The 24,970-nt window shown below is 38.7% G+C and overlaps 1 protein-coding gene across 10 annotated transcripts in view; it reads left to right on the top strand.

Moving 5' to 3' along the window:
• RTTN (rotatin) overlaps positions 1–24,750 on the top strand; it is a 195,732-nt gene extending 170,982 nt beyond the window's left edge. For 6 of the 10 annotated variants that reach the window (XM_031658898.1, XM_031658896.1, XM_031658897.1 and 3 more), the window contains 6 exons: positions 3,277–3,403; positions 7,194–7,396; positions 10,329–10,596; positions 22,041–22,144; positions 23,262–23,331; positions 24,318–24,750. In XM_031658898.1, coding sequence (XP_031514758.1) covers positions 3,277–3,403; positions 7,194–7,396; positions 10,329–10,596; positions 22,041–22,144; positions 23,262–23,331; positions 24,318–24,403 — 858 coding nt within the window. In that variant the 3' untranslated portion in view covers positions 24,404–24,750. The other 4 variants (XM_031658902.1, XM_031658901.1, XM_031658903.1 and 1 more) reach the window with 4 other exon arrangements.
• Positions 24,751–24,970: the final 220 nt, after the last annotated feature.

Raw genomic sequence — 24,970 nt, 5'->3', positions numbered from 1 at the left:
TGATATTTTAAACCATTGTATCAGTACTACTATAGAGGATATAAGCTTTTGAACACTATGATTTGCTTTGTCTATAGTTTTACAACACTTTTGAAATACTAGATTAATGCTTTAATGCAGAAATACTAGATTATTCTTTATAAGAGCTGGCCATGAAAATAAAAGTAAAAAAATACTAAATTAAAGCTTTAATATAGAAAGCAAAGATAAATTATAGAAACTTTTATTGCCTTTTAAATGTTTACCTGTTTTGCTCTTGTGGTAAGAGCACAACTGGAAAAACCATACCACATCTGGAAAAGGGACGTGTTGAACACACTTACTCCTTACCTGATGTTAAAAAGCCAGAGCCATGACTCACAATTAATATTTCAGAGTAGTTTGATAGAAATTAAGTATTTATTTACACATTTTATTAAAATTCCCCATATATGAATTTATATGAACTTTTTCTCAAAACAAAAGTGCCATTAATAAACTTATGATTCCTTCATGCTTATGATATTATGCTTGTGACTGGATGTACAGTCAGTATTCATGTGTATATGTAAATATATAAATTTCATGTGTGTGTGCAGTTAATATTCATTCATGACACCTTATTCAGGGAAATACTCTGGAATACTTTACATGTAGGATCTACCTATAAAGATTTATGAAATGCTAACCTGGCTGCTAGTTATAAATATTGTGCTCAATTTGTATCACATTAGGCATTTATAAAAGTGTAATATCTCAATAAGTCAAAGCATTTCTGTATTTCTAAATTGTTTAATAAGAAGTAAATCCAAAGAATACTTAGATTATCCTTGAGTATAAATATAATCTTACAGAGGTAGAGATTCTTAATTTCAATTTCAGCTTTTATCAGGTGTATGGCATGTTCTCATTGTTAATAGTTGACCACTATTGGGTAATTCACCAGGTCACCCACTGCCACCCCACCCTGCTGTCTGCATATGCATAACATTAAGGGGTTTTCATACTGGAAGGATCATGGTGGCTGTGAGGTAAATGAATTAAACAGTGGATAAGGTTAGATGGAGGGGACTGTCATAGTCCAGACAAGAGATGATGACACCTTAACTTGAGCAGGTAGAAAGGAGAAGAAGGGTAGGGAGTAAACTGGAGGCATTGAAAAGAGGAGGAGGGATGTAGAATGACTTCCAAACTCCAGTTTAAGCTGCTGCATTATGATGCATTAAGAGTGCATGATAGAGCAGAGCACAGGTGTGAGAGACCCGACATTCCTGCTCGCACGTGCTAGCCTCAAGAGTCTTATGGGCATCCAGGTGAAAAATGGCTTGTCAATGTGTAGATGGTGTTTGTGGTCCTCGCTATTGTTGAAATTTCCCAAGAAAGTATGTAATGAAAACCAAGGTCGTATCTTTGGAAAATAGGAACATTTAAGAGAGGGCAGAAAACAACTGAGAAAGGAATACTGGAGAAGGGATTTGGAGATTGCATTAGGCCATTCTTGCCTTACTATGAAGAAATATCTGAGACTAGGTAATTTATTAAAGAAAAGAGGTTTAATTGGCTCACAGTTCTGCAGACTATACAGGACGCATAGTGGCATCTGCTTCTGGGGAGACCTTAGGAAACTTGCAATCATGACAAGAAGGCAAAAGGGGAACAGGCACATCACATGACTAGAACTGGAGCAAGAGAGAGAGAGAGCTGGCGAGGAGGTGCTTGGACACTTTTAAATGACCAGATCTCGTGAGATCACTCACTGTCTTGAGGCAAGCACCAAGCAATGAGGAATCCGCCCCCAAGATCTAAACACCTCCCACCAGGCCTCATCTCTAGCACTGGGGATTACAACTCAACATGAGATTTGAGCAGGGACAAATATCCAGACTGTCAGAGATGATCCAAGATAGAGCAGCAGCATGGAAATTAAGAAAGAAGAGACATACAGCAAGTGCCACAGTGCTTAAGCGTTGTTGGCAACCACAAAAGTAGGAGTGGCCTCAGTAGAATCTTTAGGGCAGAAAATAAATGGAAATGACCTAAGATTAAATGTGAGACGGGGAAATTATAGCAATAATGATGTAGAAGTTTGGTCATGAAAAGTGGCATTAATAATTTAGAACATATAGGATGAAAGGAAATGAGTATGTTTGTTTCTCTTAACATGTAAACTGCTTGAATACAGGCACAGAAATGAGCAAATTGGGGACGAATTGTTTAAGAGATAGCAAGAGGAGAACTAACTGGTTAAGATCCCTGAGGAGGCAGGAAGAGCTGTGCTCCAGAACACAGTTGAATGTATGAATTTCTGGCAGGCAAGAAGTGGAGCACCTCTTTGTCACTGCCAGGCAGACAGGAAGGGTGAATGGATGAAAATACAGATAAACTATGTGGACAGAATGGCAGAGTAGATAAAGGAGTTTGTACTTAATCGTTTCTGTCTTCTCTATGAAATAGTAAACAAGGTCGTCTGCTGCAGATGGAGGGCTGTGTGCCACAGAGAGTGGTGAACGTGGGAAGAGCTTCAGGGAGAGCACTGGGAATGACCTCAGTGCTTACGGGGAGTGTCAAACATTGGGACTCACTTCTCCTACTCTGCCACTTGATGCTATGTGAAATTGTGTAGGGTGTATTTATGTGCATGCTCACATGCATAAACATGGGTCTACGAATTACCTCAGGATTCTTGTTCATTTAAAACAGATATTGCTGCACTTAAACAGCTATATTTTATTTGCAATATTGTCCTGGGGTAACTGATCTTTGTAATAAAGACTCTGAGTTACTTCGGAATTTATTGATTTATCATAATATTTAGACTGAATTTTATATATTCAAATTACTCAAAAATTGTGATTTACTTTGAGTATATATACACACACACACACAGAGAGAGTGGGGGAGAGGGAGAGAGGGCAGGCAAGGAGGACTCAGAGTTGATCAGAAAGTTTAACCAGAAATTCTCACTTCTGGCCATTTCATAGCATTTACAGGAATTTATTCAGTGTTGTGAGTTATCACTCTGCTGTTTAATTTACATGTTACAAAGGCTGTTTTCTATGCGTCCTACCTTAGTGGCACATCTTAACCACCCTGGTGTTGAAGGGACTTCCTGAGATTGGTCAGGCTTGTGGTCAGGGCCACCATATGTGGAGCCCAGTGGGGGTGTGGCAGGATGCTGAAGACAGCCACAGGATTCTCCTTGTGTCTTACGTTGGTGGCTTTTTGTTGTTGTTTTGATTTTAATGTTATATTTTCATATATTCAGACTAATGCTGTCTTTTTCCCTTCCTTCAACAGGAAGCAGCTCTTGAAGCTCACCTTGTGCCTGTCTTGCACTCTCTCTGGCCTTGGATTTTGATGGATGATTCATTGATGCAAATTTCTCTGCAGCTCCTTTGTGTCTATACTGCAAATTTTCCAAATGGTAAATAGGATCCAATACTGCCTTTCAATAATATACCAAAATACTAGTTTTATAAATGTCGTTAAGGTGGACTGGAAAAACTAATACGTATTTTGAAGTATTTCTCTGATTTATTGAGGATATGATGGGCAAAGGCAAGCTTTCTCGTAGGTATTATGAGAGCAGACAGATATTTTAGTGTGTTTGTTGCCATGAGAGAGTCACTGGCAGTGCGGGGAATAGAGAGAGAGGATTGGTCTGATTATCTGGCAATGGGAAATTGAGTTTACTAGGAAAATTGAGAGGATAAAAATTATGATGTAAGACCTCAAAAGCCAAGTGAAGGTTAGAACTTTTTATAGATTCTAGAGCAGGAGACTGGCATGATGAACGTTAGTTCTCACAACAGTTGGTCTGATGATACATGATATCACTAGGGCTCCTCTTTCGCTCATGCACTTGATAGACATCTTATCAAGAGCCTGCGGTGGGCCATGCATTGTGAGTTCTGGTGAGAGTGATCTGAAATGAGATAGGAGGACAGGTCATGTAGGGCCTCAGGGGCCACAGTAGGGAGTTTGGATTTTTATGTGAGTGTAACAGGATTTTTATGTGAGTGCAACAAGATTACATTGGCAGTTGTACGCATGATTTAATTTGTGTTTCAGAAAGATTAGGCTAGGTGTGGTGGCTCACGCCTGTAATCCCAGCACTTTGGCAGACCCAGGCAGGCGGATCACTTGAGGTCTGGAGTTTGAGACCAGCCTGGCCAACATGAGGAAACCCTGTCTCTACTAAAAATACAAAAATTAACCAGGCATGATGTTGCATGCCTGCCGTCCCAGCTACTCAGGAGGCTGAAGCAGGAGAATCACTTGAACCTGGGAAGCGGAGGTTGCAGTGAGTCAAGATCACGCCACTAATACCCCAGCCTGGGCAACAGAGCGAGACTCTGTCTCACAAAAAAAAGAAAAGAAAAGAAAAATTACCCTGGGCGATATGTGGAGAATGGATGATTGGGAGCAAGTCTAGAAGCAGGGAGACTTCTCATAGAGATATAATGGTGGCTTGGGCTTGAGTGGTAGCTGGAGAGATTGAGAGAAGTAGGCAGATTCAGTATATAGCTCAAAGATAGAGTCAAGGATACCTGTTGTGGGAGGTAGGAAGGAAAAAAAGGTGTCCGGGGTGAACTTCATTTGGAGAAATGAGCCTGAGCGCACAGTAGTGCCATTTACTAAAATGGGGAAGATTTGAAAGAAGCAGACTTGAAGTGAGAAAGAGGTAGGAATCAGGAGTTCTCTTTGGTCTTGTTTAGTCTGAGGTGTTGATGTTCACTGAAGTGAAAATAGTAAGTTGGAGTTGAATTCAATGGAGACTAGAGGTAAGTTTGAAGATTTAAAATGTTGGGAATATTATTAGTTATTTATTGCTGCAAAAGAAATTACTTTAAAATTTAGCATCTGCAAACATCAATCATTTCATTATGCCACGGCTTCTGTGGCTCAGGAATCTGGGAATGGCTAATCTGGGTGGTCCTCGCTCAGAGTCTCTGCAATCATCTGAAGTCTTGACTGGGATAGAGGATCCAGTGTGACTATGGGAGCCTCAATTCCTTGCTACTTACGGCTGTCTCAAACGACCCAGAGTGAGTAGGCCGAGGGCAGAAGTTATAGTTTCTTGTAATCCAGTCTCAGAAGCAACTGAACAGTACTCCTAGCTCCTGTGGGTCACACATACCAACCCTGGTACAGAGGCAGGGGCCACTGGGACCATCTTGGAGGCTGGCTACCACAGGAGTCATTGTTGTATAGATTGTATTTAAAGCCATGTGGCTATTTGAGATTACCCAGGGAGAATGTGTAGATGGAGAAGCAGAAATCCATGACTGAGTTCTGAGGCACATTAACATTTGGAGTTAATCAAAAGATGAGAAACCAGCAGAAAAAAAGAGAGAAGGAGCAGCCAGTGAGATAACCAGTGCATAGTCACAGGAAGTCAGAGAAGGGCGTGCTCAGTTGTGTGGAATGCCGTAGAAAATTCTACTAAAGTGAGGATAGAATGGCCATTGGACTTAGCAGTACTGATGTTCTTTTGGACCTTGAGGGTAATTTTAGTGTAGTGCTGGAACAGAAACCTACTTAGTGTGGGTTGAGGAGAGAAGATGAAGAAGTAGAGGAGACAGCTTTTCCAAAATGTTCTACTCTTAAGAGGACAAAGAAATGGAGCAACAGCAAGAAACAGATGTGGAGTCAAGGGAGGAGTTTTTGCTCATTTTTAAAAATGTATGTTTTTAAGGCATGTTTATTAACTTAAGGGATTGGGAGAATGAGGTATAGGAAAGAGTACAGGTAAGAGCCCAGCCTGAGAGGATAAGAGAGGTGACAGCTAGAGCACAGCAGACAACAGAAGCAGAGGGAAGGCTGAGAGGAAGGATGTGGATTTAGGAAGGCTGGTAGACTTGATGGGAATGATGAGAAAATTCCCATTTTGAATACTTCTGCTTTCTTCATTTAGGAGAGAACATTGACCACTAAGAATGAGCAAAGACAAGGAGTAGAGGTGATGTGAGAAGAGGAGAAAGTGTGAAGTTGCTGTTTTTAGAGGAAGGAAAGTAGGATTGCTGGCAGTGTTAAGTACCCATTTAAAATGTATGGTCATAAATTTAAGATTTGACTAGTTAGCAAGTTTTTGTGCTTTCTTCTAACAACACTCAGTTGCCCAGCAACTGGGGTCTCTAAATATCAAAGGTTATACAGAGAAGGGACTGGAACTCAAAACAGTTAAGAGCCCATCTAGTTACTGCCAGATGCTGATGATGGCTTATTCTTTGAATAATCTCACATCTCTGGAGCTATCCATTTCGATACCCAACTCAGATTGTCTGGAGTCAGCACAAAGAGATAGAAACAGACCTTCAGGCTCTTGAACTTGAATTATTATTGAAGCATATGTGTACAGGATTGTCCTTGCCTTCATTCTGTGCTGTTAACTTTCTCTATTCCTTAGGTCTGGTGGGAATGTCTCCTTTCAGTGCATTTTCCAGCTCTACTAGTGTGTCTTTTGTTTGTTTACTCATCTTTTGTGAGTTTCTTTTACAGAATGTATTGGATTCTGATCAATTTATGCTTAAGTTGGCCTCCTTGTATGAACTTTCACAAGTCAGTTATACCTTAGGTTTACATATAATACAGTCTTATTGATTTAACATTAAAATGTATTTCCAGTTTCTTTTTTCTCCCTCAGTAAGTCTCATTCAGTTACTTAATTTCCTGAGAAACACTGGACCCTGGAAAACCTGTAGATGCCACTGCTGGCTCCTGCCATTCTAAGCTATGTGACCTTGAGCAACAAACTGGCTTTTCTGAGCTCCATATCTTTGTTGACCAAATATAGAAAATAGTATTTGTTCTGTCCCCTTTCCCAGGAATATTATGTTCCTTATTTGTATGTTATGTAAAATGAAGGCATTAGACAAGTTATCTCCCGTTTCTAAAATTCTGTTCCTCTACACAGGCCTTTATTTAGATGTTTTCTTTAGGAACTATTAAAAACCCTAGTATGCTTATTTCATTCTTTTTTAAAAAATAAACCTGGTGTCTTAAAGTGCTTTGTTGAGATAATTAGGCCCTCATTGAGACAGTATATCTATTAGGTTGCATGTAGACACCAACATTAGCCTCTATTGCTAATTTGCAGTTCACAGGTTAATGGCCAAGTCATTTTGATAGACAGATACGCTTTGCCACTTAGTGTCTTCAAAAACTAAACAGGGAAACTGAGAAGACGTTGTGATAGGCTGTTATTTTTGAAGGTTGCAGTTCTCTTTGTTGGTCAAGTTGTGGACAACACCCTGTTCAAGCTACACATAGAGGAGCCCTGAGCAACTCTCTGATGCTGTGTGTCCTCAAGCTGGCTTCCCAGATGCCGCTGGAGAACACCACGGTTCAGCAGATGGTTTTTATGCTTCTTTCAAACCTGGCCTTGTCGCATGACTGTAAAGGAGTAATTCAGAAGGTAAGCACTTAAACTTCCCTCATATCTTAAAAGGGTACTCAGTGAAATAATCTTTCCAATCAAAAGTTTACAACTCAGTTTCTAAGATTAATATATTATGATTTTGAGGCATTTTATTTTAAAGGATTATAAAAGGGTTAAGAGGTTCACTTTGTTTAAAGCCAGTTGATAGATGACATGTGCAGAGGGACAGGAGCTGGAGTAGAGTCATGCCATTTCCTTCTCACTGATCTTCTTAGCTTTCGGATTATATTTTATCATTCTCAAAAATGAGGGTTTTAGAACGATAGCTGTCTTACATTTATTGGAGATAATAAAAGTAATATATTGGTCTTTAAACAGACCAAATTGAGCAGTAACAATTTCAGTTTAATTTCATTGACAAAATGGTTTATGAAATCACAGCCCACTTCCCCCAGTTAGACCTTAACTTCCTTATGGCATATTAAGCAATTTTATGAGTTCTCTAGGACTCCAGTTCCCAAACTAGACTCCTCATCACTGATTTTAACTTAAGGTAATTTAAAAGGGATGTAATGAGTTAAATAAATTCTGGTACAGATGTGCACTCAGATTCTGTATTTAGATGTGTATAAACAGAATCCCTAATTAGGAAAATCCCTTCAAATTTGAGTGTAATCAGATTATATATTACTTAATAGTATTGTAATTTGGGTGCTTCCATTTCTTTTACTTGAAGGCCAAGATAAATTGTAAAAGTTGAGAAGATTTATAAGAATTGAGTCTCGTTTTCCTCCACTGTTTCTTCTCCCTGAACTCCTCAGAAGATATTTTGTTATCACCACATAAATAGAAAGATAGGTTTTTCTAAGGAAATGGAAAGATCAGTCTCACCAAGGAAAGCTGTTTTCAGTGGCGCGTTGGAGCCAGCCTCCTACTGACTCATGAGTGTCATCTTAAATTTGCAGGAATTTTATAAAAATTCCAGTTGATGTTACATTGTTACTTTGAAATCAGCCGCAGTGAGAGTGTCACACCATGTAATTCTGTGAACTGTACAAATCGTGGATCTTTTCTACCCTCACCACAATCAGTTGTTTATTTACCAGCGCATGGCTGGATATTTTCTTCATGTATATGTTCATGTATGTCATATATGAATATATATATTTGAATATATTTTCTTCATATATGTATTCATATACATACATCATTTCCAAAATGAGACATTCTCTTGAACTGGATATATGTGATTAGCATCCATAAGAATGAGAGATTCTGCATATGTGAGAGAAGAGCGGGGGCAGTGCTTCCCACCACTTCCTTATGGAGCATGTTAGTGGGAAGCTAAGTGGGAGCCCCAGAAGGAATGTAAGTACCAGTCTCAAGTCTGGTCTCTGACCTTGAGCTGGAGACCTATTCTCTTTCAGCTTCGTTTGGGCTAAACAAAATAATCTCTAAGATATGTTCAACTCTTAATCTGTTATTCTAGTGCTATACTTAAGAATATTTTGATGAAGTGTGATCAGACTCTCCTTCCAGGGACAGATTAATCAAGTCTTTTTCCTCTGCTCTAATTAGGAAATGCCTGAGACTTCCTCTGCTGCATTAAGTAATAATGAGCCCAGACGCTTAACACTTCTACTTCTTCATTACTCATCTGTAGGACATAGAAAATGCAGCAGGTGCTGTTGTACAACTCAGGCTTAAATACCCTGTTTTGTTTTGTTTTCTACCATGGTATACATATTCTACCTGGTGTAGGAAATTGTCTGAAAACATCTTTAGAAGCAGCAAAAAAAAAAAAAAAAAAAAAAAGGAGTGCCCACAGCACATTTACATTTGAGAGCACTGACATCTACTCTGTCACCCTTGTCAGTCCCAAATCCAGCAAGAGTTGAATCTAAAAACTATCAATTTGGCTGAGAGTAGGTGTAAGTGACAGCAAATGCAGCTGAAAGTGGGCATGTAATTTTACAGTTTACTTATTGTGTGGGTAATGTTGATAATATTTCTGTAGCTCATTTCATTCTTAACACTCAGAGTCCTTTTGTATAAAAACGTTAAGTTTATTTTATAGATTAAAGCCAACATCTTGATTTTGGTCTAGGATAAACCTAAGAGATAAACTGGAGTAGATTTAAACAGAGAGAAAGAGGAGTTATTCTGTGTGCAATCATAAAAGTTAAGTGATTGCATTTCATTTCTAAAATGTCCACCTAACTGTGGTTTCCATGCTGCCATGGGCTGCAGCTTGACGTAGCACTTTTATACTTTGCGTATAGATTAGTCTAAATAATTTATTATCTTTCTTATAGTTAAGGGTTTGGTGGGGTTTTGTGGAAGAGGCTTTATTTGGAGGCTGCAAAGACTCTTACAGTGCAAATAATAGAGCTTTCTCATCTGTAAGCGTAATAGAATGACATGTAGCCATCAGAAATTCTTACTTGTAATGATAAGTACCTGGGATAAAGTGATTGTAAGATGTATCTATAGATGTGATAAAAACAACAACACCTGTAGCTACAATGATTCAAAATGCCCTCACTGCTTCCAGAGTTGTTAACTAGTATTCAAGACTGATTTGGATTTTTTCCTTTTTTCCTTCCTTAGGGTAGCTTTTAATGACGAGCAAAATCACCAGAAGGCAGAGAAAAGAGAAAACTCAAGAGGCCTGAAATAATCTCCAAACTTAATTATCAATTCTAAATAATTAAGAGTTAACTATAGTATACGTCATCCATCATGAGGAAAAAATTAGCAGGAATTAAAACTTGAGCACTATTTTGTTCTTCTTACCTTTTTCACTTATACTTGGAAATAATATAGATGGAGTATTCAGAAGGTATTAGAAAGGATAAATTAATGTAGGGGAAGAGTATATCAGAATGTTAGTTAATCGTTCACCAAGGGACTAGGAAAATAATGAAAAAGATGAGAAGAAAATAATATTCTCTCTATTTATCCACAGAGTAACTTCTTACAGAACTTCCTCTCTCTAGCATTGCCAAAAGGAGGAAATAAACATCTCAGTAATCTGACTATTCTTTGGTTGAAGTTACTTCTGAATATATCATTTGGAGAGGATGGGCAACAAATGATTCTGAGGCTTGATGGCTGTCTAGACTTACTAACAGAGATGAGCAAATATAAGCACAAGAGCAGCCCTTTATTGCCTCTTCTTATCTTTCATAATATTTGCTTCAGTCCTGCTAATAAACCCAAGATCCTGGCTAATGGTAAGTATTCACGCACGCATATGTTTATATATGTAGTTATTCATATTTGGTGTTCAGATCAACGCCAAATAATTTTATAAATAATTTTCTAGGTATTTATTAAGCACCCACTGTGTTCAAGGCACTGTGGAAGGCATGGGAATGAATCAGGCATGGCTTCAGCCTTCCGTGGGCTGCCTGGAGTCTCCTGAGGTTAGCAAGTCATGTCATTCCAGTGCACATACTGGACACCTGGAGGAAGGGGAGTCGTGGACGAGGGCTCCCTGGCCTTACCTTCTGCTCGCTCTCCTCTCTCCTTGCTCTTCCTCTAACTCCCCCACCCCTCCTCTGCATCTTCAAGCAAATGCTACTATGTCAGTGAAGCCTCTCCAGAACCACGTGTTAATATAATAGCCCCAACCCCTTCTTTCTGCCTTCTCTTTCCTCCTCCTCACTATGTCCTTTCCTGGTTTTATTTCCCTCCATAGTATTATTGCCATCTGATAAGAGTATGTGTTTCATGTATCTGTCTGTCTGTCTATTCCGAGTCTTCCCACACGAGAAATAAGCTCTTATGGGGTCAGGAGGTTTTTGTCTGCTTTGTTTGTTTATGTGTAGCACCTAGAATTGTGCCTACAACTAGCGAGCACTCAGTAAATATTTGATGATTGAGAGAGATGCTAAGCAGACCAGAGAGTTCAGGGCTTGAGATCAGATGGTGCAGTTAGCCTTGCAGAGACTCCGTTCTCTGAGACGTAGGACAGATGGAGGCAAGGATTGGTAAGGATTCAGAAAAAAATTGAAGCAAAAAGAATTGGAAAGATCTTTTTCTGCAACCATGTGTTATCGCTGTGAGGAGTATGTGAATTTCACGGGGAGTGAGTTTTATAGAAGACACGTGTTCTAGTGAAAAACAGAAGGTGGGCTGCAGACCCCTACGTGCCTGGTCTTGAATGCCAGCCCCAGGGCATCACTCCAGGGTCACCTGGCACAGCCTTGCTGGGCCCAGCTTCTTCATCTATAAAAGAAGCCCACTATTCTTGGTTTGGTTAAGAATCAGTTTATAAACACACATTAAGTGCCTAGCACTATTTCTGGTACATGATAAATGTTTAAGATAGGTTCATTCTCTTGTTCTTTCATGTTTTTCACTTAATCTTTTCTGAGGCATTTTTCTGTGAAATCAAGGGTTTTCTAAGTGTACGAAAATGATTCTTCTTACATTTTGTGGTGTATATAGTTGTGATTCTATTTTTCTGATAAGCATTCTGATAATCAGCTGCTAGATATGATATGGAAAGATGTTTAAAGTTCAGTTAGCTTGTACCAGACCTAACCTTACTGTGGATTTTGCACTCTGCCTTCCACTGGCTGCTGTGCTGATGCTGCGCTCTCTGTTGCTGCGTGATGTGCATCACTGGTTTTATTTCCATCCTCTCCCACTGTATCTGCTTCAGCCCTCACATTTGTAAAATGAGGGTAATGATAATCCCTCCTCAGGGCAATGAGAGAGCCTGTGAAGTGTCTGTGGCCATTCTTGGTATATAGCAGCGACTCAGTAACATCTGATATTGTTTATTCGCCTTTCTTAGAATGATTTTTTTCTTTGGGGACTACTTACTCCAATTTATTATTGAGAGTTGGAAAAAGGTCAAGCTTTTTGGGAACTGAAGGAGATAAGTATGCATTTTCCACTTCTAGATCCCTCTAGAATTATTTTTACCATTTCTTTGTAGTCAGCAATGCTTTTTCTCCATTAGCTTAAAGCAGATGGACAAACTTTGGTGAGAAACTTCCCCTACCCTCACAGACTAGAGATCAGTGGGCTTGAGGCAGGGGTAAGATAATAGACATCAGCTGTGCAGTTTCTGTAGGAACTATAAAAGGATGTCACAGGCTATGCCTCCCTTTCCACTTGGGGATCTACAGAGGAGGCCTAGCAGAGTCAGCCAGCTTAAAAGTCTCCCAGGAAAGGCTGCCTCTGGTTGGTAGCACCCACACATCTGGTTTAAATAGTCAGGAGTGGAGTGTGCAGTGGAGCTTGACCTTGCTGGTAAAAATTGATCTGGGGCTGGGCACAGTGGCTCACAACTGTAATCCCAGCACTTTGGGAGGCTGTGGTGGGTGGATCATTCGAGGTTAAGAGTTCGAGACCAGCCTGGCCAACATGGTGAAACCCTGCCTCTACTAAAAATACAAAAATTAGCCAGGCATGGTGGTGGGCACCTTGTAGTCCCAGCAGGAGAATTGCTTGAACCAGGGAGGCGGAGGTTGTAGTGAGCCAAGATCATGCCACTGCACTCCAGCCTGGGCAACAGAGTAAGACTCTGTCTCCCAAAAAAAAAAAAAAGATCTGGAACATTCCTTGTTTCTGGTAATGCCACACTAAGTCTCCTCTGAAAACAACAGTAACATGCTGCTAGAGAAGCTGTATTGACGTGTGCCTCAAAATAATAAAAAAACTGAAAAGATACTGAGAAACTTCCAGGCCAGTTTTGATGGAAAGTCTTGCCCAGACAAGTAAGAAGTATATAGAAAATTATTCTGCCCCAAGTGCATTGGCCAAGATTGTGTGCTTGGCTTTTGTTGAGGAGTATTGAGGGGTGAGAGAACGGAAGCCGCGATTCCCCACAGTGGGGATTCTTACTGGCTATCCTGCTTGTATTAAGCTGGACCTCCAAAGAATCATTCTCTCAATAGATAGATGAGCCAGAAATACGTTGGTTTCCCAAACTTCATGAAGGAGACTGTAAAGAAGAGGAAAAAAAATGTGAGAATGGGTACTACAGACTGCTTCTGACAGGGCTCTGCACCCAAATTTGGCCGTGAACTTGGCTTGAGGTGCCTTCGATTGATGGTGCCTCTGGGTACTTAGCAAAAGCCAACTGCCTTAGTGTTGGATGAAAGACAAGTTCATACTGGGCCTCAGGGAACCTCTACAAATAATTTTTCAAAAGCATTAACCAGTACAAAGTTAGAGATAATCAAGCACATTAGGAGACATGGCAACATGTAGTAAGAAACAGCAGAGGGATAAAAATACCAGCCTATCTGCCCAGACTTTGAATATGGGAATTACAAAGCACGGGTTTAAAAATAACTTTAATTATACCATATTTAGATAAATAAATGACAAGCTTGAAAATTTTAGGAAATGGGAAACTGACAAGTTGAAATATTTGAAAAGAACTAAACAGAACTTCAAGAACTTTACTGTGCAGTATGATAATCAGCCACATGTAGCTATTTAAATTTAAACTAATTAAAATTATTCAGTTTTACTCACTACATGTGGCTAGTGGCTATCTTATTAAATAGCACAGATATAAATATTTCCATTATTGTAGGAAGTTCTGTTTTACAACAGTAACCTAGAACTTCAGTAGCCAAAACTGAAAACTTAATATACATGTCTGACAGCAAGTTAGGTATAGCAGAGAACTTAGGAATTAGAAGATAGTTTAGAAAAATATTATCCAGAATGCAGCAGAGAAAGCTAAAAAAATGAGAAAGGATTACAAGAATCACAGGTAAGTGACACAGCAGATATATCAACACAGTCTGTGTGTTCAATGAAGTGTCCTAGGAGAATGGGAGAGGAAATATTTGAAGAAATGATGGGTAAAAACTTTAAGAACTTTTCTAAGACACTAATGTCATCATAACTGACAACTCACTGTAATTGCCAAACTGACATCCCTAAACTTATAATTAAACCAATTATATTAAGAAGGTAATATTCAAAACTCATTACTTTCTAATTATTTACAATTTACTACTGTATATTTGCTTGAGGTTATTTAAATATTTATATGAGAATTCAGACCTACTTGTTAAACCCAAAATTGTTTTATTGCTTTGTAATATGCATGTTTCACAATAACATTTGTTTTGTTAAAAAAGTCAGTCCACTTGCATTATCAGAGGGGCCCACCACATTAATTGACCTATATATATATACACACACACACAGTACTTTATTAAAAATGCTTTAAGAGATAGCAGCTGGTTGAAGGAGTTATAAACTTACTTAGATCATAGGAGTTATATATTCTGAGTGTTTGGGACAACATTTAAAAACATCACTTGATGCTACGCAGATAAGTGGACATTTGATTAGTAAGGGGACATTTGATGTGCCCTAATGAGTAGCACTTGCAGCTATAACCGCACGTGATAAATTGCGTCTGCAAGCTACTTACATGGCTTGTTTCTGGGTAGGTGATGATACAGGAAAACCAAAGGGCGTCAGATAGTGCAGATGAGGTGTTCAGGGAGTCGGCTGCAGTGTGCCCGAAGCATCACTGCACCTGACTTTCACATTGTTCTGCTGTGCGTTTCCAGTTCACGTTAGAGAGCAGCTTTTTTTTATTTGTTTTGGTTTTTGTTAAGTATTTAAAATCCCTTAAAAAATGAATTATGTAGACAAAATTTTTGTTTATTTTATTCTGGAATCTTTCATGCAACAAGTATTTATTGAGCTCCTAAAATACACTAGCATTGTGGTTGGTCTAATACCGGTGAGCAGACAGTGCTCTCAATGCCCCTGCTGGTGAGCAGGCTGCTACTGGCAGGCCAGGTGGGCAGGCGGCTGCCCTAACCCGATACCAGTGGGCAGGCGGCTGCCCTAACCGTGCCAGTGAGGCAGGCTGCTTCGGCGATGCACCGGTGAGGCGAATTGCTTTAATGACGCAGGGGCGGGCGCTTTCGCCACGATACCAGTGAGCGGGCGCTGCCTCAACCGTTACCCAGTGAGCAGACACTACGCGGGCCTGCTGCCAGACCAGTTACAGTTTAAATACATGTATTTTGCAGGTTTCGGGGTGTCGAATGTATATATGGAAAGGATTCGCAATAGTAAGTGTTTCACATTTAAGAATGCAACACATTCTTGAAATCACAAAATTTAGAGGAAAAATAGTTTGATAAAATTTAATGATATGTAAAATAGGTAATAAAATAGGTTCAAATGTTGTTCCAAAACACCCTGACAATTTCCTTGGAACTAGACTTCTGGAAATCTTCACTTAGTGAGCAGATTGCTGCAGATAATTAGTGAGTCTTGATTTACTACTCGGGCTCACTTTGCAAAAAGACTATATCTTGTGTGTTGATATAACTTTAAAACACTTTTTTCTCTGAAACATAAACCCACAAATTTCTCTAAAATGTTTAGTCATTCCTTTTTGTATTTATTATTCTTTTATTAAGATAAGTTAATGCTTAAGGGAATTTTGTGCATTTGTCTTTCTATCCGTTGATCATTTTTCTGCTTTTTTATTATTATTATACTTTAAGTTCGGGATACATGTGCAGAACATGCAGGTTTGTTACATAGGTATACACGTGCCATGGTTATTTGCTGCACCCATCAACCCATCATCTACATTAGGTATTTCTTCTAATGCCATCCGTTCCCTAGCCCCGCAACCCCCGACCGGCCCAGTGTGTGATATTCCTCTCCATTTGTCCATGTGTTCTCATTGTTCAGCTTCCACTTATGAGTGAGAACATGCAGTGTTTGGTTTTCTGTTCCTGTGTTAGTTTCCTGAGAATGATGGTTTCCAGCTTCATCCATGTCCCTGCAAAGGATATGAACTCATGCTTTTTTATGGCTGCATAGTATTCCATGGTGTATATGTGCTACATTTTCTTTATCCAGTTTATCATTGATGGGCATTTGGGTTGGTTCCAAGTCTTTGCTGTTGTGAATAGTGCTGCAGTAAACATACATATGCATGTATCTTTATAGTAGAATGATTTATGATCTTTTGGGTATATACCCAGAAATGGGATGGCTGGATCAAATGGTATTTCTGGTTCTAGATCCTTGAGGAATTGCCACACTGTCCTCCACAGTTGTTGAACTAATTTGCACTCCCACCAACAGTGTAAAAGCATTTCTGTTTCTCCACATCCACTCTAGCATCTGTTGTTTCCTGACTTTTTAATGATCGTCATTCTAACTGGTGTCAGATGGTAGCTCGTTGCGGTTTTGATTTGCATTTCTCTAATGACCAGTGATGATGAGCCTTTTTTCATATGTTTGTTGGCCATACACATGTCTTCCTTTGAGAAGTGTCTGTTCATAACCTTCGCCCACTTTTTGATGGGGTTGTTTGGTTGTTTTTTTTTTCCTTGTAAATTTGTTTAAGTTCCTTGTAGATTCTGGATATTAGCCCTTTGTCAGATGGATAGATTGCAAAAATTTTCTCCCATTTTGTAGGTTGCCTCTTTACTCTGATGATAGTTTCTTTTGCTGTACAGAAGCTCTTTAGTTTAATTAGATCCCATTTGTCAATTTTGGCTTTTGTTGCAATTGCTTTTGGTGTTTTAGTCATGAAGTCTTCGCCCATGCCTATGTCCTGAATGGTATTGCCTAGGTTTCCTTCTAGGGTTTTTATGGTTTTAGGTCTTACGTTTAAGTCTTTAATCCATCTTGAGTTAATTTTTGTATAAAGTGTAAGGAAGGGGTCCAATTTCAGTTTTCTGCACATGGCTAGCCAGTTTTCCCAGCACCATTTATTAAATAGGGAATCCTTTCCCTGTTGCTTGTTTTTGTCAGGTTTGTCAAAGATCAGATGGTTCTAGATGTGTGGCGTTATTTCTGAGACCTCTGGTCTGTTCCATTGGTCTGTGTATCTGTTTTGGTATCAGTATAATGCTGCTTTGGTTACTGTAGCCTGCCTTGTAGTATTGTTTGAAGTCTTGTGGTGTGATGCCTCCAGCTTTATTCTTCTTGTCCAGGATTGTCTTGGCCATGCAGACTCTTTTTTAGTTCCATATGAAATTTAAAGTAGTTTTTCCAATTCTTTGAAGAAAGTCAACGGTAGCTTGATGGGGATAGCATTGAATCTGTAAATTACTTTGGACAGTATGGCCAGTTTCACGATATTGATTCTTCCTATCCAAGTGCATGGAATGTTTTTCCATTTGTTTCCTCTCTTATTTCCTTGAGCAATGGTTTGTAATTCTCCTTCAAAAGGTCCTTCACATCCCTTGTAAGTTGTACTCCTAGGTATTTTATTCTCTTTGTAGCAACTGTGAATGGGAGTTCACTCATGATTTGGCTCTCTGTTTGTCTATTATTAGTGTATAGGAATGTTTGTGATTTTTGCATAGTGATTTTGTATCCTGAGACTTTGCCGAAGTTGCTTATCAGCTTAAGGAGATTTTGGGCTGAGACTTTGGGGTTTTTAAAATATACAATCATGTCATCTGCAAACTGAGACAATGTGACTTCCTCTTTTCCTATTTGAATACCCTTTATTTTTTTCTCTTGCCTGATTGCCCTGGCCAGAAGTTCCAATACTATGTTGAATAGGAGCGGTGAAAGAGGGCATCCTTATGCCGGTTTTCAAAGGGAATGATTCCAGTTTTTGCCCATTCAGTGTGATATTGGCTATGGGTTTGTCATAAATAACTTATTTTGAGATATGCTGCATCAATACTTAGTTTATTGAGAGTTTTTAGCATGAAGGGGTGTTGAATTTTTTTGAAGGCCTTTCTGCATCTATTGAGATAATCCTGTGGTTTTTGTTGTTAGTTCTGTTTATGTAATGGATTACGTTTATTGATTTGTGTATGTTGAACCAGCCTTGCATCCCAGGGATGAAGCTGCCTTGATCTTGGTGGATCAGCTTTTTGATGTGCTGCTGGATTTGGTTTGCCAGTATTTTATTTTATTAGGATTTTCGCATCGATGTTCATCAGAGATATTGGCCTGAAATTTTCTTTTTTGTGTGTGTCTCTGTCAGGTTTTGGTATCAGGATGATGCTGGCCTCATAAAATGAGTTAGGGAGGATTCCCTCTTTTTCTATTGATTGGAATAGTTTCAGGAGGAATGGTACCAGCTCCTCTTTTTACCTCTGGTAGAATTCGGCTGTGAATCCCTCTGGTCCTGGGCTTTTCTTGGTTAGTAGTCTATTAATTACTGCCTCAATTTCAGAACTTGTTACTGATCTATTCAGGGGTTCGACTTCTTCCTAGTTTAGTCTTGGGAGGGTATATGTGTCCAGGAATTTATCCATTTCTTCTAGATTTTCTAGTTTATTTGTGTAGAGGTGTTTATGGTATTCTCTGATGGTAGTTTATATGTCTGTGGGATCAGTGGTGATCTCCCCTTTATCATTTTTTATTGTGTCCATTTGATTTTCTCTCTTTTCTTCTTTATTAGTCTGGTTAGCAATCTATCTATTTTGTTAATCTTTTCAAAAAGCCAGCTCCTGGATTCATTGATTTCTTGAAGGGTTTTTTGTGTCTCTCTCCTTTAGTTCTGCTCTGATCTTGTCTTCTGCTAGCTTTTGAATTTGTTTGCTGTTGCTTCTCTAGTTCTTTTAATTGTGATGTTAGGGTGTTGATTTTAGATCTTTCCCCCTTTCGCCTGTAGGCATTTTGTGCTATAAATTTCCCTCTAAACACTGCGTTAGCTGTGTCTCAGAGATTCTGGTATATTGTGTCTTTGTTCTATTTGGTTTCAAAGAACTAATTTATTTCTGCCTTAATTATGTTATTTACCCAATAGTCATTCAGGAGCAGGTTGTTCAGTTTTCATGTAGTTGTGCGGTTTTGAGTGAGTTTCTTAATCCTGAGTTCTAATTGGATTGCACTGTGCTGTGAGAGACTGTTATAATTTCGGTTCTTTGGCATTTGCTGAGGAGTGTTTTACTTCTAAGTGTATGGTCAGTTTTAGAATAAGTGCAGTGTGGTGCTGAGAAGAATGTATACTCTGTTGATTCGGGGTGGAGAGTTCTATTAGGTCTGCTTGGTCCAGAGTTGAGTTCAAGTCCTGAATATCCTTGTTAATTTTCTGTCTGTTGATGTGTCTAAAATTGACAGTCGGGTGTTAAAGTCTCCCATTATTATTGTGTGGGAGTCTAAGTCTCTTTGTAGATCTCTAAAAACTTGCTTTATGAATCTGGGTGCTCCTGTATTGGGTGCATATATATTTAGGATAGTTAGCTCTTCTTGTTGCATTGATCCCTTTACCATTGTGTGATGCCCTTCTTTTTCTTTTTTGATCTTTGTTGGTTTATAATCTTTTTTATCAGAGACTAAGATTGCCACCCCTGCTTTTGTTTTTCTTTTTTGCTTGCCATTTGCTTAGTAAATCTTCCTCCATCCCTTTATTTTGAGCCTATATGTGTCTTTGCACATGAGATGGGTCTCCTGAATATAGCACACCAGTGGGTCCTTGACTGTATCCAATTTGCCAGTCTGTGTCTTTTAATTGGGGCATTAACCCGTTTACATTTAAGGTTAATATTGTTATGTGTGAATTTGATCCTGTCATTATGATGCTAGCTGGTTATTTTGCCAGTTAGTTGATTCAGTTTCTTCATAGTGTCGATGTTATTTACAATTTGATATGTTTTTACAGTGGGTGGTACCAGTTTTTCCTTTCCATATTTAGTGTGTCCTTCAGGAGCTCTTGTAAGGCAGGGCTGGTGGTGACAAAATCTCTCAGCATTTGCTTTTCTGTAAAGGGTTTTCTTTTTTGCTTATGAAGCTTAGTATGTCCAGATGTGAAATTCTGGGTTGAAAATTATTTTCTTGGGCCAGGCGCAGTGGCTCATGCCTGTAATCCCAGCCTTTTGGGAGGCCAAGGTGGGTGGATCATGAGATCCAGAGTTCGAGACCAGCTTGGCCCATATGGTGAAACTCAGTTTCTAATAAAAATACAAAAAAATTAGCCAGGTGTGGTGATGCCCACCTGTTTCCCAGCTACTCGGGAGGCTGAGACAGAAGAATCACTTAAACCCAGTAGGCAGAGGTTGCAGTGAGCCGAGATCTCACCACTGCACTCCAGCCTGGATGACAGAGCAAGACTCCATCCCCCTCCCGCTCCAAAAAGAAAAGATAAATTCTTCAAGAATGTTGAATATTGGCCCCCAGTCTCTCTTGGCTTATATAGGGTTTCTGCAGAGAGATCTGCTGTTAGCCTGATGGGCTTCCCTTTGTGAATACCCCGACCTTTCTCTCTGGCTGCCCTTAACATTTTTCCTTCATTTCAACCTTGATGAATCTGATGATAATGTGTCTTGGGATTGCTCTTCTCAAGGAGTATCTTTGTGGTGTTCTCTGTATTTCCTGAATTTGAGTGTTGGCCTGTCTTGCTAGATTGGGGAAGTTCTCCTGGATAATACCTGAAGAGCGTTTTCCAACTTGGTTCCATTTTTCCCATCACTTTCAGGTACACCAATCAAATGTAGGTTTCTTCTTTTCACATAGTCCCATATTTCTTGGAGGCTTTGTTCATTCCTTTTCATTCTTTTTTCTCTAATCTTGCCTTCATGCTTTATTTCATTAAGTTGATCTTCAATCTCTGATATCCTTTCTTCTGCTTGATCGATTTCACTATTGATACTTGTGTATACTTCATGAAGTTCTCATGCTGTGTTTTTCAGCTCCATCAGGTCATTTATGTTCTTCTCTAAACTGGTTATTCTAGTTAGCAATTCCTCTAATCTTTTTCAAGGTTCGTAGCTTCCTTGCATTGGGTTAGAACATGCTCCTTTAGCTTGGAGGAGTTGGTTATTACCCACCTTCTGAAGCCTATTTCTGTCACTTTGTCAGACTCATTCTCCGTCCAGTTTTGTTCCCTTGCTGGTGAGGAGTTGTGATCCTTTGGAGGAGAAGAGTAAAATATTTTCTTTTCAACTATTGTTATTTTATTTTATTTTTATTTTTTTATTTTTTTTCTTTTTTTTGAGATGGAGTCTCGCTGTGTTGCCCAGGCCGGAGTGCAGTGGCCAGATCTCAGCTCACTGCAAGCTCCGCCTCCTGGGTTTACGCCATTCTCCTGCCTCAGCCTCCCAAGTAGCTGGGACTACAGGTGCCCACCACCTCGCCCGGCTAGTTTTTTTTGTATGTTTTAGTAGAGATGGGGGTTTCACTGGGTTAGCCAGGATGGTCTCGATCTCCTGACCTCGTGATCCGCCCGTCTTGGCATCCCAAAGTGCTGGGATTACAGGCTTGAGCCACTGCACCCGGCCCCTAGTCATTTTTAAAAAAGATCAACCAGTATGACATTTGATTATCGTTTTTATATAGTAGCTCATTCTATTGATATGTTTGTATTATAGTCTATAATTTATCATGAAAGCAGATCAGTTTTTCTGCCTGCCAAAATGTTAGCTATAATTGAGTAACTCATTAATATAACTAATTGTATACTTATTTTTGCATACTTGTCTTTAAATGAACGTGCCTTTTGTTGAATTCAGGCCAAAAAATGAGGCAACCTCAGTGTCTTTGATCCTTCTATGCCTGACATGAAAACAATGTTTTGAGGTTGTCCTCCCAAATACCACATGACGTAAAAGATTGGTTTTGCCATAGTCTAGTGATACCAACTTTGTGCATGCATTCTAATGGGAAAAGAGGCGGGTGTCTGACTAGTCCAAGATAAGAATACAATGCAGTGTCTGGGACTGAACTTTTAAAAAATATATGTTCATTTTAGAAAAAGTCATCACTATGCTTGCTGCCTGTCTGGAAAGTGAGAATCAAAATGCTCAGAGGATTGGAGCAGCTGCGCTTTGGGCTCTGATTTACAATTATCAGAAGGTCAGTTTTAAAAATCATTGTTACACCTGGGGAGCAGACAACCAGGTATAACCCAGGTATAAACTCTTAGAATACATCCAAGGGTGTCAAAAGAGTTATAGCAAAAGAAAAAAGACATAAAGTCAAAGACCTGTGTTCCCTCTGCTCATTCATACAATTAGTTAAACCATCAGTTGAAATCTTTTTATTTAATCATTTCCACAGAATGTCTCAGTTTAGAAGAGAATCTCTGAATTTTTTCCTCTCAATTTAAATTGATTTCCTGTAATATTGAAATTTTAGTATAGATTGTTTCTTCTAAAAGATGTATCAAGGGAAAACACATCTTAAAGTAAAACCGAGTAACAAAAGTTTTATCCAATTGTATAACTCCCGTTTCTCTGGCTCAGTTCTTGTAAGACTGCAGCACAAAGCCTGCTCTGAGAAAACAGCAGGCAACGTGGAGATGTGTGTTCCACTCTTTCTCTGGCCTTTGGACTTCTGTTTTATTGCAGACATCTCATTCCCAAGAGAAATACCCATAAGTATCTAGTGATTAAATAGCCAAATGACAATAGGATAGACAACCATTCTAGAATGGTGTTCTCTCAACTGACTATCTCTGCCTGGGCTAGTTTTCTCCTTGCTGGCCAGAGTCACATACACAGGACAGAGGCTGTTGCTGTCATTCTCACGTGGGTATCCCCAGAGTTTAGCACAGGATTTGGCACTTTGTAGTCACTCCATAAATATTTGTTGGCCAACTGCTAATATTTGGTATATGTGATCAGAAATCTAAGGTTCGAGGGAATATGAAAAACTGAAACAAAGGTTGACTAGTTTAAAATAACAAATTGAGATTAGGGGAGAAGGAGTAAAAGAGAAAGGAAGAAAGAAAATGGGAATAGAGAAAGAATCAAGTTAGATAAGAGGATATGGGCAAGACTTCAGAATGTGCAAGGGGATTAGCTCAATAGGATGTATTATACTAAGATAGAATTCTCTAGTCATATTATTCTATTTCATAATATTCTGTCTAATACTCTAGTTAGCAATGGGCAGAATTAGTGTTTTGCTATCATGATCGATAACACATGGCAAGAAACCTAATTAATGGATTGTTCTATATTATCTCTAGGCAAAAACAGCTTTGAAAAGTCCATCAGTAAAACGAAGAGTGGATGAAGCATACTCCTTAGCAAAGAAAAGTAAGTTGCAATAAGAAAGAGATTATAGTTAAACTTGGAAGCTGTTAAGTGAATTCTCTGATTAATGAGATATTTGGACAGGCTACAGCAAAATGGCATTGTAAAATGTGCCAATATTCAGTATGTGCTTTAATTATATCATTTTAAAAAATAATAAAATAGATACATGAAGGTTTAAGATGTGATCGTTTCTAAAAATGCATCTATGATCTTCATCTTATTTTTGTACTAAATTTTCTTTGCCAACAGTGACCGCTGTGCTGAAGTATGTTCTTAGTGATGAGAACTGGCCCAATTAGAATTAACTGTGAGCAGAAAACTTGGATCTAACATCAGGGAACTGGAGGACAGTCTTCTAAGAATTGATCCTATTACCCCTATATCCATGTTTCCCTGTGATGTGGTCACAATACTAGAGATGGCTTTCTTTTCAAAGCACATTATTCATTTTTAGCTACACCAAATTTCAGTGAGTGTTATTCTCTGAACATTTTTTGTGCTAAAACACTGAACTGTGTCTTCCCTGTACTGTAATATATCTGTTTGTTATTTGTGTTTTTATAGTCTGATTTTTTTTTTTTTTTTTTTTTTTTTTAAGCAGGGGAGGATTTAGTTTGTTTTAGCTGTGACCATGAATTTCTGGAGCTAGTGAATAATTGAGTTAAAGTTTGTGCTTTAGGAAGGATGGTACATAAAAAAGAGTAATGGCATTCATATGGAATTATAGTTAATGGTATCCATTATGGGGGGTACTTTTTAAAAAATACTCTGGATAAGCTATTAATTTAAAAAACATATTAATTTTGTAACTCGTTTATTTTTTTTAAAATGCAAAATATTCTGGAATACTATTACATCAAGAACTTAAATAGAGCTTTAAATTATATATAAATCCTGTTCATATATATTTGTTTATGTGTGTGCCTGTAAGTATAGTACCAAGCTTCATGAACTAGTATTTCTGTGCTCTTATTTTTCTGTTTCAGCTTTTCCAGACTCAGAAGCAACCCCTCTGAATGCCTATTATTTGAAATGTCTTGAAAACCTCGTGCAGCTCCTTAACTCTTCCTGATTGCCATGAGATGCTACACCTTGAAGCTGATAGCCAGCAACAGAGGAGCTCAAGTTGAAGCCAGCTGTGTGTGGCAGCTGTTACCTGAAGACATGCTACCTCTCTACCAAGTGTTGATCCCCTTCTTTCCCATGAGAGAGAGAACTGGTGATACTCCAACACCGTCTGGTCATGGCAGCTCTCCAGAAGTAATAGCAGCTGACAACTATCTGTGCCTTTTCCTTTCTGTTGAAAAGGCATATAAAGTTCTGGGAACATAAACATTTTTACCCTTTTCTATGCCATTTATTTTGTAAAAATCCTATTTAACAGTTATTTAATAAAATAATATTTTTAGAAACTAAAAATTGACTAATAATTGCTGTTTACAGACTTTTATCAGTCTCATGAATATTAATTTTAAGAGTTGAAAGAAGACATTGTGTCCTGGTTTTTTCTCTCTTTTTTTAAAATTTTAACTGATATAAAATTTGGCTCTGTCAGTACAAATCCTTATTTTCAAAACTTTCTGTTATCCAGAGCATCCACACTGGAAAAGGGCTATGTAGAAGTTAAGTGTGCATTATT

This window comes from Papio anubis, chromosome 19 (assembly GCF_008728515.1).
Source record: "Papio anubis isolate 15944 chromosome 19, Panubis1.0, whole genome shotgun sequence".
Lineage (NCBI taxonomy): Eukaryota > Metazoa > Chordata > Mammalia > Primates > Cercopithecidae > Papio > Papio anubis.
Note: the sequence above shows the minus strand (reverse complement) of the source record. Positions and strands in the feature narration are given on the sequence as shown.